The following is a 16,252-nucleotide window of genomic DNA, read 5'->3' on the forward strand; positions in this document are numbered from 1 at the left end:
AGGAAGGAAGGAAGGAAGGAAGGAAGGAAGGAAGGAAGGAAGGAAGGAAGGAAGGAAGGAAGGAAGGAAGGAAGGAAGGAAGGAAGGAAGGAAGGAAGGAAGGAAGGAAGGAAGGAAGGAAGGAAGGAAGGAAGGAAGGAAGGAAGGAAGGAAGGAAGGAAGGAAGGAAGGAAGGAAGGAAGGAAGGAAGGAAGGAAGGAAGGAAGGAAGGAAGGAAGGAAGGAAGGAAGGAAGGAAGGAAGGAAGGAAGGAAGGAAGGAAGGAAGGAAGGAAGGAAGGAAGGAAGGAAGGAAGGAAGGAAGGAAGGAAGGAAGGAAGGAAGGAAGGAAGGAAGGAAGGAAGGAAGGAAGGAAGGAAGGAAGGAAGGAAGGAAGGAAGGAAGGAAGGAAGGAAGGAAGGAAGGAAGGAAGGAAGGAAGGAAGGAAGGAAGGAAGGAAGGAAGGAAGGAAGGAAGGAAGGAAGGAAGGAAGGAAGGAAGGAAGGAAGGAAGGAAGGAAGGAAGGAAGGAAGGAAGGAAGGAAGGAAGGAAGGAAGGAAGGAAGGAAGGAAGGAAGGAAGGAAGGAAGGAAGGAAGGAAGGAAGGAAGGAAGGAAGGAAGGAAGGAAGGAAGGAAGGAAGGAAGGAAGGAAGGAAGGAAGGAAGGAAGGAAGGAAGGAAGGAAGGAAGGAAGGAAGGAAGGAAGGAAGGAAGGAAGGAAGGAAGGAAGGAAGGAAGGAAGGAAGGAAGGAAGGAAGGAAGGAAGGAAGGAAGGAAGGAAGGAAGGAAGGAAGGAAGGAAGGAAGGAAGGAAGGAAGGAAGGAAGGAAGGAAGGAAGGAAGGAAGGAAGGAAGGAAGGAAGGAAGGAAGGAAGGAAGGAAGGAAGGAAGGAAGGAAGGAAGGAAGGAAGGAAGGAAGGAAGGAAGGAAGGAAGGAAGGAAGGCCTCAGACGTACGCAACCGCCGCCATCGCCTATGCTTCTTCTTCTTTAGCTTCTCGCAGACCGGAGCGTGTCGTGCTCAGCGCGCGCTTTCATCGGCGTAACGAAATTTTGCTCAGAAGATATCGCACTTCTAACAGATGAAAACTCTTTGCACGAGGAAACAGTTGCACAAACTGCCGGCCTTCCGACGCAGGCCTCTAGATTGTGCGACCAGCGCCTTAGTTCACTGCATCAGGTAGATTACTCTGCTAGAATGAGAGTTCACTGCTTTTTCAGCTCCTTTTTTTTATCTCCATTCTTTAATCCACTCGAGTCTAGCTTACAAAATTATCCGATTACTCCACTCCTTGCCCATGAGTGCGTCGTGTATCAGCAATTCACCCTGGTAAATCCTCCGCCGTGGGTATGTGCTATTAAAATAGCCTGAGGTCATCATCATCATCACACTGCCTTTCTTTTTCTGTCTCTCAAATGTCGTCGTGTGTGCCTCGTCTCTTCGCTGTGTTCCGTCTTTTGACGGTTTTTTTTTCAAGTACTTCCACCGCTTTCGCCATTGTCTGCTTTCTCATTTGTATACTGACCCTTGATCAGAGCTGGACGTTCTTTCGCGAAGGTTGTTCGTGCAGCCTGCTTATTAACAGATATAGTCGAGGTTCTTTCTTTCGAAACCTGCAAAACGGGAGTTGAAACCGCTTTATGGTTAGTACTGCAGGGGTAAGATTACAAAAGACAGAACGACTCAGATCGGTGTACTAGTGCCTCATCTCGGATGACTATATTTACTGGGCTGTGCATATGATCTTAAGCCACCTTGATCACCCCGCGCGCGTATTGACACAACATGAGCTGTGCACGCGACTTCCCCGTTTCTTCATCAACCAATCGTAACGGGCGCAGTTTGTGGCTTCGCACACTTCTCTGCCGTGAAGTCCTGTCGCGCTACAGGCTCGTAAATGCGCGCGACGTTCTTGGAAAGCCGCACCGCTGAGCTCAGTAAATGCAGAAGGTGATGCACCAGCTGTACGGCTCACGTAAGTCTGACGAAGTTCATCGCTTTCGAACTAACGCGGGTCGCAGCGATGGAGTCGTTCGTCGCCATGGCCGCCCCAGCGAGCCTGTCGTCCGCGCTGTGTTCCAAGGAGACGTCGCTTCCGTTCAGCGCCACCCTGTCCCCCTTTGGCTCGCTGCGATGTTCCGAGAGTGATGTCAGTATGCGGCCTCAGTGGTAGCCGAGCGGGCGTTGTCCTGGCACTACTCCCCTGCTGGTCGGCCACCTTGTCCCGGGACGCTATGTATATAGCTACGCACCGTCATCGGCATTCCGCTCCAGCTTGCCGTGGTCGGTGGACAAGTAGGTCGGCGTGCACGCGCAGTCCAGGATTGAAACACCCAGCACGGCGACGATCACGTAAAGGCCCGCGCGGTTGCCGAGCACCGCTGGGAGGTTCACCAGTGCCTTCAGCTCGACGTCCAAGCTGCCTCCCGTCGAGATTCCGCCGGGCCAGTGTGCGCCGCCCAGTGATGACGCGGCGAACTTGAGCTGCGGTGGGAGACCCGACCACCGCCATCAAGGTCGTTCTTCTTGTTCTTCTCTCTCCTGTTCTCTTGGTTTGTATCGGACCATAGCCTCTATAGGAGCCTACGCGTGGACATATGAGGGCGAAATTGTATTTAACGTGACGATCCTCGGTCGCAGTCAAAATTTAACGGGCAAAAATCAAGATAAAAAAGTTAAGCCTATTTGTACTTCAAGTCTTGGTGGACGACCTGTCGATAGTAAGTGCGGTGCCTTAGTACTTAACACCGTTATCCGCGCTCGAGGTATCGGAGGCATTGCGAACACGGGCGAAAGTGTGCCGAATAGCGGTCGCTGACCTCACCAAACCCAAAATGTGGTCCACAAAGACTTCAAGTACAAATAGGTTAAACTTTTTTATCTTGAGAAATTTTTTGCCTCTAAATTTCGACCGTGAGCAAACTCGTCTTCGATCTCCAAGTTAACAGGACCCCTGTCTTTGCATCTTCTAATCTGTCAGCCTATTTATTTTTACTGCTCCTATTCCCATCAAAACGTCGTTGCTGTTTCCAGCAATTAACCGCCTGGGCTTGGCCACTCCCCCTTAGTGGGTATGTGCCAGCTTAATTTGAGGCCAACCAACCCTGGCCAATCCCCCACCGTGTGTATGCGCCATCGCTTTTGAGGCAGCAACAACGACCTCACCTACTCACGGTGGCTAGGCTTTGAAGGTGTGCGTTAACAAATGAAATTAACTACTCCCTGTTACCTCGTCCTGCAAATCTTATGAGAACTTCGCCATTAATTTTAGAGCCGGAAATTTTGCTGAATAGAGCAGATTGAGGTGCTGCGTACGAGGCTGCATCGGTGTGCTGTGCTCCTCCATTTTTGCCGACGGTGCTCTTGTTTGAAGCTTTTTGGCTGTCTTGTTCCGATCTTATACAACCCTGCACGATGTCCATTAGAATGCACCTGCTCCTGCCCCTCAAATGCTCCCGCTGGGCGATGCAGCACAGTGTTTTTAGCGAGAACTACGGAACAATAAGGACGGAATGAAATACATAAAAAACACCTCCGCTATTATGTTCTCTCGTTAATTAGTTTAACCAGTTCAGCTGCTTGTGCTGTTGCGACTGAATGAAGACTCCGCCCACGTGTGTGCGGAGCACACTCGGAAGGCTCCTCACTGCCGGTGACGTCACCGGTTACGTGGCGTCAGGTAGCCGATAACATGTTTGCTAACCTCACGGTCACGTGATGGCGACGTCACAGTCGCGCGACGACATATGACCGGTCATGTGATGTGTTGCAGCAACGACGACGCTGGTTGCGCCACAAGTGACCGCTAACAGCCTCACTGTAAAAAAGAATCGTTTTGAACAGATCTGAGATCTAATTACACGCGAAGTTCCCCATTTATAAATCTACATAATCTATACTTTGCAGCTTTGTGCGTCTGCAAAGGCGCATATTAGCTTTGCTTTGAAGCAATATAATTTAGCGAGACGATCACGTTCTATTTGCGCGTCTGGCCTTGTAAACTGCGAAAATAACGTTTTTGCAGTTTTCTTTCTTTCCCTCCCCTCCAGTTTCTTTCTTTTTTGACAGATGCTTTTTCATTGTTCTCTCGCACAATAGCTTGCACACCTCGGGAGAGCGCCAGCTGTTCTTACGAGTCCTTGGATTCGCGCGTGTCGCCTCGGTGCGCTGAACCTCGAATGACAGCGCGCGCTAGAGTTCAAGCACCTGCTCTAATTTGAAGTGCACACGACCGACCCACTTGCTATTGAGCAGCGTGGAGAGCGTAGTGTCTGCCGCCGCTGACACCTACTCTCCATGTGAGGTCAGGAACAATACGTGGTGCATGTAACAGGCAGCGAATAAATCATCCGCGTTAGGGTTGACACTCAAGCTGCACAGGCGTACAGTTCGGTGCAGCGGGTTTCTTTTCTGAGCGTTCGTTTTCTTAATAATTTTGCCCCCCCCCCCCCCTCCTGGCTCAACTACAGTCTGTTCGATGTGTTCATCAGCCTGCGTGACCGCTTTTACCTTCGTGAAAACGCCGTCCTGTTTTCTTATAGCGCCACCGAGAATTGGAAGCTTCCAGCGAGCAACCTCACTGTTCGCTTTTGCTCGTTTATCAATTTCGCTGCGTTCATAAACTAAGGTACAATGAAGGGACAGTACACGTGGTCGAAGCGCGGAATACCACGCGTATTCCGAGAAATGAAGACGGATGATCAAGAACCAGGGACGGGGCATTTACGAACACCTCTTGGAGAGGGCTGTTAAGGAGGGAGGAGGGGGCTGTTAAGGTGGGAGGAGGGCGCCTCAAATCCGCCGCCGTCAAAAACCAACACCAGGCACGGCTTGTTGGCTAGTCAGGCGGGCCACGTTTGCACCCCAGCGAAGACGGTGCTCTATAACACGCTTGGTTTTGCAAAAGCACGCTGAACGAAGACGGCTAACAAGTAAAAGCAAACACGACACCGGGCTCTTTTACGTGTTTATCGTCTTTGTTCCATAAGCTATTGCGATGTCAAGCATGTTTGTTACAGCAACTACTCCGCCAGATGTCGTCGAGCATTGTGTAGGTATACTGCTTAAGCGAAGGTGATTTCTTTGCCGTTACCTCGAAGAATGGTGCAGCATTGAATGCGGTCGTGAAATCTTGACGCGAAAACTTGACCATCTCAGAAAGCTTTTGCCTTAGCTTTCGTCCGTAAAGCGCTAAAAAAGGTGTCATTATAACGGCGTATTTTATTATCCAACGAATTTCTTGTTTTCGTCGATAGCGCTACTTAAAGTGATGGCACGATTCAAGAAGGCTACAGACGATGACAATTTCTCGAATCGTGGCGTCTTGTGTTACGTTTAGAGATTTAATTTCCCCATTAGACCCTTTTCCAGATTGTTACGCAAGACTTCGTTGGTCATACGCCAATGACTTCGTTTGCTTCGTTGGTCATACGCCAGTCAAGAACAACATAAGGAATGCCTTGCGTGTGGACCAGACGCTAGTCTGTGTAGCTGCATGAAGGAGGTCGCTGCGTTGAAAACTGAATGTCTTTTTCGTCTTGAAGGAACTTATGCATGCTAGCACTCGAGAGGCACACGTTGTGTCCATCACGAGAACCACTTCGATGCACCTTGAACGTCAAAATAGTGCGAACTTCGTGGGCATTTTCTGCTTAGGAGGCTGCCTGTTCCGTCTTTACGATAGCAAGTAGTACGGCGGTGGAGCTGTAATAATTCTAGCTGTACAGCTCTGAGGCTGTAAATTGCAGCAAGCAACGAAACCGTTTCGTCTTTGAAAGCAGTTGTACAGCGCGCTGAAAGAACACAAAGACGACAGAGACACACACAGCGCCCGTGCGTGGCTCTTCGTCGGTAATCACAGCGCTAATACCTTACAAAAAATGGTCTATAGACAGTCTATAGACTTCTTGTAGACTATATTGCCTTCCTATAGATACTTATTTTTGTCTATTCACAGTCCATATACTATCTATAGATAAAATTCTGCTAAAAGTGTATGGCCATAGATCTATAGATTCTCTATAGACTGTCTATAGTATTTGTATTGCCTATAGACTGTTCTCTAGGGTTTGTCTATAGAGAGCCTATAGATTTTGTAGACAGAAGTCTATGGACAGTCTACAGGCTGTCTAAAGACATTTCTGTAAGGGATTTATCAAGTCGGCAGCAGCGTACAAGTCAGGAAATGGAAACAATTATCCTGTAAAAACTTTTAGAAGCGTCATCAGACTTGTAGATGGGAGAGAAGTTGGATCTGTGTCCTGTCTGCGATGCAAGATATTTCAAAGTATGCACCGACCTGCCCAAGGAACCACCCTGTCCATCATTTGCCTGGACAGTCGCGTAGGCGATGAGATAGCCGGCAGCCTATAACGCTAGGCTAGTCCTGCCAGCAGCCAGCGACAACCTCCGCCTCAATCACAGTGGACAACGGGCAAACGAATCATGCGCGCACGAACAATTTTCTCAATTCGGTCGTTGATTGACACTGACTGTGGCCTCCGCAGTGCTGCTCGACTTTTCTGAGACGATGTTTTCCCAATCACGGAGCCAGTGTGGCCTTTTTCCCCACGCTGCGCTCTTCATTTACTGAGCGATGCATGTGCCAAAGCATACAGGACGTGCGACCGTCATGGACAACAGAAAATCCCCTTGGATGCGTCATCTGCCGGTTCTGCCTTGTTCCGCGACTACACACAACGATAGCATGCCCGTTTTACTACTTGCACCTCAACTCTCCACTCAAGTATATGCATGGTGTTAACACGATTTTTTAAAAATAGGGTTCTTTTTTTGTTATAGGAGCGCTTTTTTCGCCAGAGCAATGTCAGCGGTGTAATACATCAGAATACAGCTAAGATGTGGTAACTAGCAGGATGGTTCACTAATATTCACCTGATAGCATCTTAACTATTAGTGTTGAGCTCCTTAATTATTGAAAGGCATGTAGCCCACCGTAAGTAATATCCATATCAGTTTTTAGAATTCCGAAAACGCGGTTACCCTCGGCGCTGCAGTCGAACAAATTTCGGCTGCATCGTGCCAAAATAATGCGCTTTCGAGAAGCTTGCAGGCAAAGCAACCTCTCCAGTGCACGTAACTGGCCGAGATAGCCAAAATTTGTTGGGCCACAGCGCCGAGGGTAACCGCGTTTTCGAAATTTTAAAACTGTATGGATATTACTTACAGTGAGCTCTCAATAATTAAGGAGCCTAACAGTAATAGCTAAAAATTAGGTGTTCAATATTAATGAACCAGCCTGCTGGCTAGCAAGTCTTAGCTGCATTCTTATGCATTACACCACAGGCAAGGCTATGCCAAAAAGCGCTTAGCTAACTCCGAAAGCGTATTTTTAAAAATTGCGTGAAGTCTTAAGTGAAACACCCTGCATAAGCTCGAGCCATAGCTGATAGTCAGTGGTACCACAGCTACGCATACCGTCTCCGCTCAAGCGTTCACGCACCTTAAAGTCTTTCATCCACCTGCAGTGGACTGTGCTCTGGTTGGCTGATCGGACGCATGCGTTCAGGACGAGCTGTCGTGCAAGAAATAACAGCACATCTATACTCTCTCTCTCTCTTTCTTTCCCGTGGCCAGGTCTGTGCCTGATCGAGCTGGTGACGTGGCAGCGTCCCTGTCCGGACTCGCTGTACGCCTGCCTGTACCGGTGGGCGGGAGAAGCGGCCGCTTTTGCCGCAGGCTGGCTGTCCCTCCTGCACCAGGGGGCAGCAGTGGCCTGCGTGGCCCGGCTGCAGAGCAGCGCCATCGATGCTCTTAGCGGAGGAGCACTGGCCAGGGCCTGGCAGGTAACGGCCCTTACAAAAACTTCTTTATGTAGTCTATAGACTGTCCATAGACTTTTGTCTATAAAGCCTGTAGACTTTCTATAAATATATCCTAGAGAACAGTATAGACAATACAAATTTTATAGACAGTCTATAGACAATCCATAGATTTATGGCTATAGACGTTTAGTAGACTTTTGTCTACAGACAGCCTAACGACTATGAATAGACAAAAATAAATATCGGTAGGAAGGCAATAGAGTATATAAGAACTCTATAGACTGCCTATGGACCATTTTTGTAAGGGGGCAACCGATGTGATGTTATTGTGTTACGTGCAGGGTTGGTAAGAAAACACAGGTCGCAGGGCCTATTTTTTAGCAGCACGTCGAGCACTTACAGTGCTTACGAAGTTTCCAAGGGCCTCAGGTGTGAGGACTGGTCTTCATCGCCTTCCAGAGACTTTGAGGTTTTGGGGTGTTGTAAACGCCCCACGCAGTACGACGTTCAAAACTGCACCCTGGGTCCTGGGTATTTTGCACCAACCCTTTACTCGTTGCGGCCGAGTGTCGCTGCGGAAACTAAGCCCAATATGCGCCGAGCACCTGGTGACATCAACTGTGGCTAATAAATATTAAAGGGAAGCTGAAACGGTTTTCAAATCGCATGAAACGCTGTGGTTGGGGAGAAAGGACCTTCAAAATCATGTGCGTAAATTTTTTCCCCGATTCTATCCGCAAACAGAGCTGCAATCGCTTCTTAGAAACCGCCGCCGGCACGCCCTCGCCGCTTCCGGAAGCGCCGGGTGGGGGGACGGCAGAGAGGGAGAACTGGCGGAAGTGACGCCATTCACGGAAAGTCGGCCGGCCGTCCGGCTGCGCTTGCTTCGCTGCGGCCCGCGCTTTGGCGAACCACAGATCAACGTAATCTTCTGCCAGTGCCGTTTACCTTCTCTCGTTCGGGCGTTCCGTGTAATGCTTGAAGCCTGTATATAAACCACTTTTGGCATGGTACTCCTTTCGAACAGCGCTCAGCGCACAGCTTTGTAGAATCCGTCGGTTTTCCCCCCGCCTCTTCCACGTTAACCAGACAACCTGGTTTTACGCAGCATGCCGAAACTGCCTGCACAAAATCTGCGCAGCAATATTTCTCTTTTTGTTATATTACTTTATTACCTGTTTGTAAAGTCTTTGCCTTTTCCAGCTGGTTGACATCCATGCTGAGCTAAGGCCACTTCCAGCACTGTCTTTGAGGCACACAGTCTTGAACTTTTTTGAGCTCGTTACGCACTGTGTGCCTTTTTGCTTTTTCCTGATTGCTTGCACCTCATTGCCGCACAAGCAATTCTCTTAATCTTTCATCAGCGCGCAGCACATACAGCTGCACCTAACTAAACAAGAAACCGATTATATGAGCCCAGTATACTTGAGCAAAGCAAACATCTGCATTCATGAGCGCTTGGTCACGGCTCACGATCGGCAATGGCGCCAGAATTCATACAAATTTGTCCTTGAGTCAGAACGGCAAAGTGGTCGAGCAGCGGTGCGCATATATCTACCACAAGTAATTCTGCTCGTTATCTCGATACGCAACGGCAGCAACTATATCTCGCACCGCACTAGTTTTGATGAGCAGCACTGCGAGCTCCGAAACACAGCCATAATTATTGTTCAAATGCGTGTTCAGCACGCAAAAAAAAAAACGTACGGTGGTAAGTGCAGAAGCTTCATGGTTGAACAGTAGCCCGAACATGCGACAGAAGGAGAGCGCACACGGGAGCTTCCTCCCGGAGCCTCGTCTCTTCGCGCTGCAGTACAGCGGTGCGCCCACTCCAACTCGTCCAGTTTGGTACTCTTTTGTAGTTCGAAAAAGCCTTCGGGGGTTATTAGGCAAGTAACTATAAATAAATGAACAAACAAATGATTTACCTCGCGCGACTCGTGTAAGCATGCCGGTGATCTGAATTAGATCATGTTTACAGGCGTTACAAGAAGTTGGTGGCCAGGCTTTTATGCAGCAGCGGTACACAAAAACGTTTAGGCGCAATTTACTTTTTTTAATGCCACTTGCACCTGCACAAAACATATGCATGCGCATGCACCCACGCAAAACATACTATAAGTCGAGATTTGGTTTTCGTGTTACCCTGGTAGGACGTGAAAGGCCCATACTGGGTTAACGAAATTTCCAGCTTGCAGGCGCCGCCATGCAGTCGCTTGTCTATTACTTAGCTTCTTATCAGGCGGGGGCACCAATTTTATGTTTAGTCTGTAGTTCTCAACGGTTTCGGAATAGGTTTGCGCGCGCTCGTCCAGGTTCCGACAGTCCGGCGGTTCCATAATTACCCGGAAGCAGAGAATATGGGAATGCACTGACTACCCCGGAGTCGACGAAGGTATTGATAGCAGAGAAAGCTGGGAAGCCCTGCTGCGCAGCGAAGAACCCGCTCGGCAGAAGCAAGCCAATCCGCCTGGTGGCTGAGGCCGCGAAGAGATAAAATCTCTTTGTTAGCCTTTAATCACGGAGGCTCCGGCCCCCGCCCTCCAGGCCTGCGTGCCGGGGGCGGTGAGTAGTAAGGGGCCTCCATTTCCGGTGGAAATAAAAGCTGTCATACACCCATCCATCCAGTCGAGGTTTCCAACACGTGAAGATGTCGCGACTTGACTTTCGCTGCCGGCGCACTCCGCGGCGTCGTTGGTTCCGCCGTTTTCTGAAGCTGCTGATGGCTCGAACATGCATGGCGAAAGTCCAAACTGTTCAACACTGCTTGAATTATTCATAATTTCCAAAACGTAGTCTTTAAAAGCCCCCTGAAAACACGTGCTACGCAGCAACGCCGTCGGTGCCGGCCGGAGATCCCCGTGGATGACGTCACGACGGTCCCGACCAATCGCGGGCAAGAGCGGCGTTCGCTCGGCGCCCTGAGGCAATGAGGCGCGTTTTCTTCTAAAAAACAACTTTTTGCGTTTATTTCCGCTCTTTTTGAAGGAGATATTCTTTTTCAGCGGACTAAAAGCTGTAAAATGACGTAGAGAACTCATTTTTTTTCGAAAAGTGCTTCAGCTTCCCTTTAAGGTTCAAGAGACGACTAAAAATAGTCCTAGTTACGTCAGCGTAACACTGCAGGCTAAGCGGCAAGCCTTAGTTAAGAAATCTGGATTAATGCATTAAAATACAGAGATAGTCACTCCATTACCCACCGATATATGGTATTTTTAGTAGCCAGCTGGGCCACGTAACAAGTTTCCGCGACAGTGTACCGTAGGTCAGGAAACGACGCGGAAGCGTCATTACCGGCTGTCGCTGCAGAACCTGAAACGAACTGGTGCAAGAAAGCAAGATTCTGCCTCGCGCTTCCAGGCTTGCTGTTCATTTTTGTACTGTTTTTGTTGTCGCGACAGCCTTGCCCCCGACTAAGAGCTTTTCCAGAAAAGTACATATTTAGTGACATGCTGCCAGTACATACTTACGGAGGCCTTAACTCGAAGATTTACGACGTCTTAAAATTCCACTGAGGACAGCGAAGCGAGCTGTATAAAAGAAAATGATCAGGGTAACGTTAAAAGACAAATTTAGCCGCATGATTTAGAGAACAAGTCGAGTTCATGATATATCATTGGAACCCAAGACGAGGAAATGGACCTGTGCGCGACATAGCAGTGAGGAGAGCACATTACCAGTAGTCCGTCATGGTAACACAGTGGATTACAAGAAAAGGCTGACGTATCAGGGGCGAAAAAGAGCCAGGTAAGGAGGACAGACTCCGAAATTGATGGCATTGGGTGGCCGCAGCAACAGGGCTAATTGGAGGTTCAGTGGGAGAGGCATTTGTGTGCTGCAGTGGAAGTAATCTAGGTTGATGATGATGATGATGCCTCGAGGTCTCGCAAACACGTAAAAAGACGCCGTAACGCCTCCCTTGTCCCGCACTGCACTGATGACGCAGGCCCTCGGCTCGTACGACCCGGTGGCCCTAGCTCTGGGCCTGGTGGCGGCCTCGGTGGCCGCGGCGCCTCGTCTGTTGTCCTCCCGAGAGCCCACGTGGTTGGGCATGGCGCTGATCGGCCTGTCGCTGCTGGCGGCGCTCTTCTTCGTCGCCATGGGGTCCGTGGGAGCCACGGCGGCGCCGGGCAACTCGTGGAGCCTCGCCATGCTCGTGCTCAGCGACAGCGCGCCCACGGGGGTGAGTACTATGCATGCGTATGTAGTCGCCACCGCTGGAGCGACGGATGCACGTGCAATGCACGGCCGTGAACTTTTATATATAATTATAATTGGTTTTAGGGGAAAGGAGATGGCGCAGTATCTGTCTCATATATCGTTGGACACCTGAACCGCGCCGTAAGGGAATGGATAAAGGAGTGACTGAAAGAAGAAAGGAAGAAGAGGTGCCGTAGTGGAGGGCTCCGGAATAATTTCGACCACCTGGGGATCTTTAACGTGCACTGACATCGCACAGCTCAAGGGCGCCTTAGCGTTTTGCGTCCATAAAAACGCATTCCGGTAAATTCCATTAGGCGTAACCATGGAAGGCATTGGCTCAAGAAAAACAAGCAAAATGTGAGAGTATAGCTTCGTAATTCCTCTGAAAACGAAGACTCCGGCCTTCCATGCCAGTGCACATTGTCACTTTCAAAGATTCGATGCAATATGAGGTCATCGCCTGTTATGTTAACCGCCATTGTCGCACCATAGAGTAATATAAAAGAGAGAGCTGTCCTTGCGCACTACGAACTACGGCACTCTCTCCTCTTAGTGCAGCCTCTTCTCTCCTAACGGAGAGGGGAGACTCAAGGGCCAGAAATCCGTCTTTTCCACGTGTGCTGAAGGCAGTTTCGTTGGACGAACCTTGACCGAGTCTTCGTCCGCTTCGGCGCAGCTCCTGTCCGGTGCGGCCCTGTGCACGTACGCCTTCATCGGCCCGCACACGGCTCTGCGGCGTGCCCCCGACAGCCCGCAGCCGTGGCGTGACCTTCCGCTGGCGCTGGGCCTGAGCACGGCGCTCACCTTCTTGCTCACCTTTGCCATGGCCGTCGTGGTCACCATCCAGGCGAGACACGACACCGCGCGACCGCTGGCCGCCATGCTGGCCTCCTGTTCGGCCGAGTGGGCCGGAACCGCCATGAGTGCCGCCTCCCTTCTGGCGCTCGTCGGACTGGCCCTGTACGGCCTGCTGCCCCTGGGAGGCGCCGTCCGCTCGCTGGCCGCCGACGGTCTTCTCTTCCGGGGTCTCGCCAAGACGTCGACCGCCGGCAGGCCCGTCGGCTCCATCCTGGCCGCGGGAGCGCTCGCCTCTTTCGCCGCCCTGGTGGCGCCCGTCCCGAGGCTCCTGGGACTCATGGCCGTTGGGCCTCTGGCCCTGAATGCGGCCGTCTGCGTGGCCTTACTGCTGGCCCGCTACCATCCGGCCAGCCGCACCGCCTACGACCTGATCCAGGACGAGTCGCCTCCGGGCAAAGAAGACTCGGCCACGGGAGCGGCAGGAGGAGGCGGCGGTGGGTGCAGCTCCGGACCGGCGTCGTCGACGACTTCCCCTTCTTCCTCGGCTTCGTCGTCGTCCGAGGATGAGGAAGACATCGACGCCCTGGTGCGCGAGTACCGCGAGCGACTGCGCGTGGCGGCACTCACCGACGGACTCCTGGCCGGGAGCGGCGGCGCGTCCCTGCGCGAACCCACGCCGGCGACGGCGCGCCGCTCGGACCTGGCCGTCTCCGGCGTTGTGGCGGCGCTGGTCGTCCTCTCGGTAGCCATGGAGGTCGGCTCGAGGCTCGAGGGCCACGCGGCCTCCGTTTGCGCGGTCATATCGACTTTGAGCGCGGTGGCCGTGGCCGCGCTGCTGGTGCTTCTCTCGCGGCAGCCGCAGGCCCAGCTGGGCCCCAGCCTGCTGCACGGCGGAGGGGCCGCCTTCCGCGTGCCCATGGTTCCCTGGCTGCCCTGCATCGGGGCCTTCCTCAACATCTGCCTCCTGGTCGACCTGCTCGTCTCGGCCTGGCTCGTATTCGTCTGCTGGCTGGCCATAGGTACGCAGCGCCGCTTCGAAATGTGCGCAGTTACACGTACACTTGGCGTGCGAAACTGACACCCCACAACGCAGAAACTGCTAAAAAGCAATAAATCGTGTACAGATGCACCGCTTTAGCTTGGTCTCATAAATGCCGTCCATGCCATGAGTCATCAGTGACTAGTAGGCGAAGCTATATGTTTCAGCGCTTCACGGTGGTTTCCACTGTGATTTCCGCGCGTGGGTCGAGAAATAAAATGAATACCAGGCATGAGTCGCTCCTCCCAAGCACTGAGCACTTAGTCACAGCGCAAACCTTAACCATGGCGCTTATCGCGCCTCGTGACGTAACATCGATCTCAAAGTTTTTTGCGCAGAATCATTTTCAAACAAGGATCAGCTGGACAGACTCTTTCCCGAAACCTTTCGCCTCTGGTCCCTCGGCTGCCTGTGCACCGTCCACCTCTGCTCCACCGCAGGCGTAGCCCTGTACCTGCTGTACGGCATCCACAGCTCGACGGCCGCCTCGGAGATCCCGCTGCCTTCGGCGCCCGCGGTGGGATCCCCGCGGCAGCCGTCGCCCAAGATCTCGCTGCAGCCCCTGGCGCTGCAGCCGCACAGCATCGTGTCACACATCGTCCCCTCGCACCGGAGCCACCCGGGAAGCCAGCGGAGGCTGGCCGAGCTGGACACTGTCTTCATCCAGCACTGATCGAGGGGGGCAGCCACCACCGTCACGAGAGGTCAGTATACTGACGCGTGAACGCATGCTGCAAAAGCTCATGAGACTTGAAACCGCACCTGCAGTCGCAACTTCGTGAGGTCGCTGCAAGAATGCAGTCGTACAATCATGGGCAAAAGTTTTTTTTTAATTAATTAATTAATTGGTTTTGGGGGAAAGGAAATGGCGCAGTATCTGTCTCATATATCGTTGGACACCTGAACCGCGCCGTAAGGGAATAGATAAGGAAGGGAGTGAAAGAAGAAAGGAAGAAGGAGGTGCCGCAGTGGAGGGCTCCGGAATAATTTCGACCACCTGGGGATCTTTAACGTGCACTGAAATCGCACAGCACACGGGCGCCTTAGCGTTTTTCCTCCATAAAAGCGCAGCCGCCGCGGTCGGGTTCGAACCCGGGAACTCCGGATCAGTAGTCGAGCGCCCTAACCACTGAGCCACCGCGGCGGGGAGGCAAAAGTTTGCTGGATAAGGATTCACGGGAAGAACAAATTATTTCTGGGTTGCGCCGTCAGGCGGTCAGCTGGTATTTTTGGTGAGAATAGAGCATGCACGTGCACTCGTGATTCAGCACTTTGCATTGACCTGCACCCGCCGCGGTGGCTCAGTGGTTAGGGCGCTCGACTACTGATCCCGAGTTCCCGGGTTCGAACCCGACCGCAGCGGCTGCTTTTTTATGGAGGAAAAACGCTAAGGCGCCCGTGTGCTGTGCCATGTCAGTGCACGTTAAAGATCCCCAGGTGGTCGAAATTATTCCGGAGCCCTCCTCTACGGCACCTCCTTCTTCCTTTCTTCTTTCACTCCCTTCCTTATCTATTCCCTTACGGCGCGGTTCAGGTGTCCAACGATGGACGAGACAGATACTGCGCCATTTCCTTTCCCCCAAAACCAATTATTATTATTATTGACCTGCTTTGCTCGACCGCACTGAAATTTTTTTTTCCGCGAACGCGCATCGCGCAATATCTTATCCGTGACTTATTTTTCTCGTGTGTAGAAAATATTTGTATTGGTTAGTGTAGGAAGATATATGGACTCGTGAGGAAGACGTCCGAACGTGTCTGCATTCGGTGTGAATCGCGAAGACGCGGCTTCACATGAGAGCAGTCAGAAAGACGCGAACGTTAGCAGTCCGCACTACACTACACTATCGGCATGCATTCGCCAATGCAGTCTTCTCCTTCTGGCGGTCATCGCCATGCTTTCACAGCCGGCTTGCAGAAACTGGTAAGCCAGGGCCAGTTTGCCCGAAAGAACAGCCGAAAGCTTGAACTGCTGTTTAGTAAAGTTTTCTACATCGAGCAATAGTCGAGTTCGAATGATAAATGTATTCATTTGTGTTAGATTTACCGCAGTGCAACCTTGAAGGTACACACCCAAGTGAACGTCCGCGGAGACGGACATTTTCTCATGGACTTAACTGCAGCACCATTCTTACCACATTTTACTATTTGTTGTGTTCGAACGTATACGGACGCAGTACGCGTCGCCCTGTGTTGAGCTTAGTGCTTGCCCAGAATTAATAATTGGTTTTTGGGGAAAGGAAATGGCGCAGTATCTGTCTCATATATCGTTGGACACCTGAACCGCGCCGTAAGGGAAGGGTTAAAGGAGGGAGTGAAAGAAGAAAGGAAGAAGAGGTGCCGTAGTGGAGGGCTCCGGAATAATTTCGACCACCTGGGGATCTTTAACGTGCACTGACATCGCACAGCACACGGGCGCCTTAGCGCTTTTCCTCCATAAAAACGCAGCCGCC

The 16,252-nt window shown here is 51.5% G+C and overlaps 1 protein-coding gene across 1 annotated transcript in view; it reads left to right on the forward strand.

The window, feature by feature from the left end:
• Positions 1-16,252, forward strand: part of LOC144120842 (cationic amino acid transporter 4-like) — a 151,123-nt gene that overhangs the window by 132,314 nt on the left and 2,557 nt on the right. The window contains exons 2-5 of the mRNA XM_077653600.1: positions 7,572-7,780; positions 11,706-11,942; positions 12,639-13,779; positions 14,240-14,503. Of these exons, the coding sequence (XP_077509726.1) occupies positions 7,572-7,780; positions 11,706-11,942; positions 12,639-13,779; positions 14,240-14,472 (1,820 nt within the window). The 3' untranslated portion in view covers positions 14,473-14,503. The remainder of the gene's footprint in view (positions 1-7,571; positions 7,781-11,705; positions 11,943-12,638; positions 13,780-14,239; positions 14,504-16,252) is intronic.

This window comes from Amblyomma americanum, chromosome 2 (assembly GCF_052857255.1).
Source record: "Amblyomma americanum isolate KBUSLIRL-KWMA chromosome 2, ASM5285725v1, whole genome shotgun sequence".
Taxonomy (NCBI): Eukaryota; Metazoa; Arthropoda; class Arachnida; order Ixodida; family Ixodidae; genus Amblyomma; species Amblyomma americanum.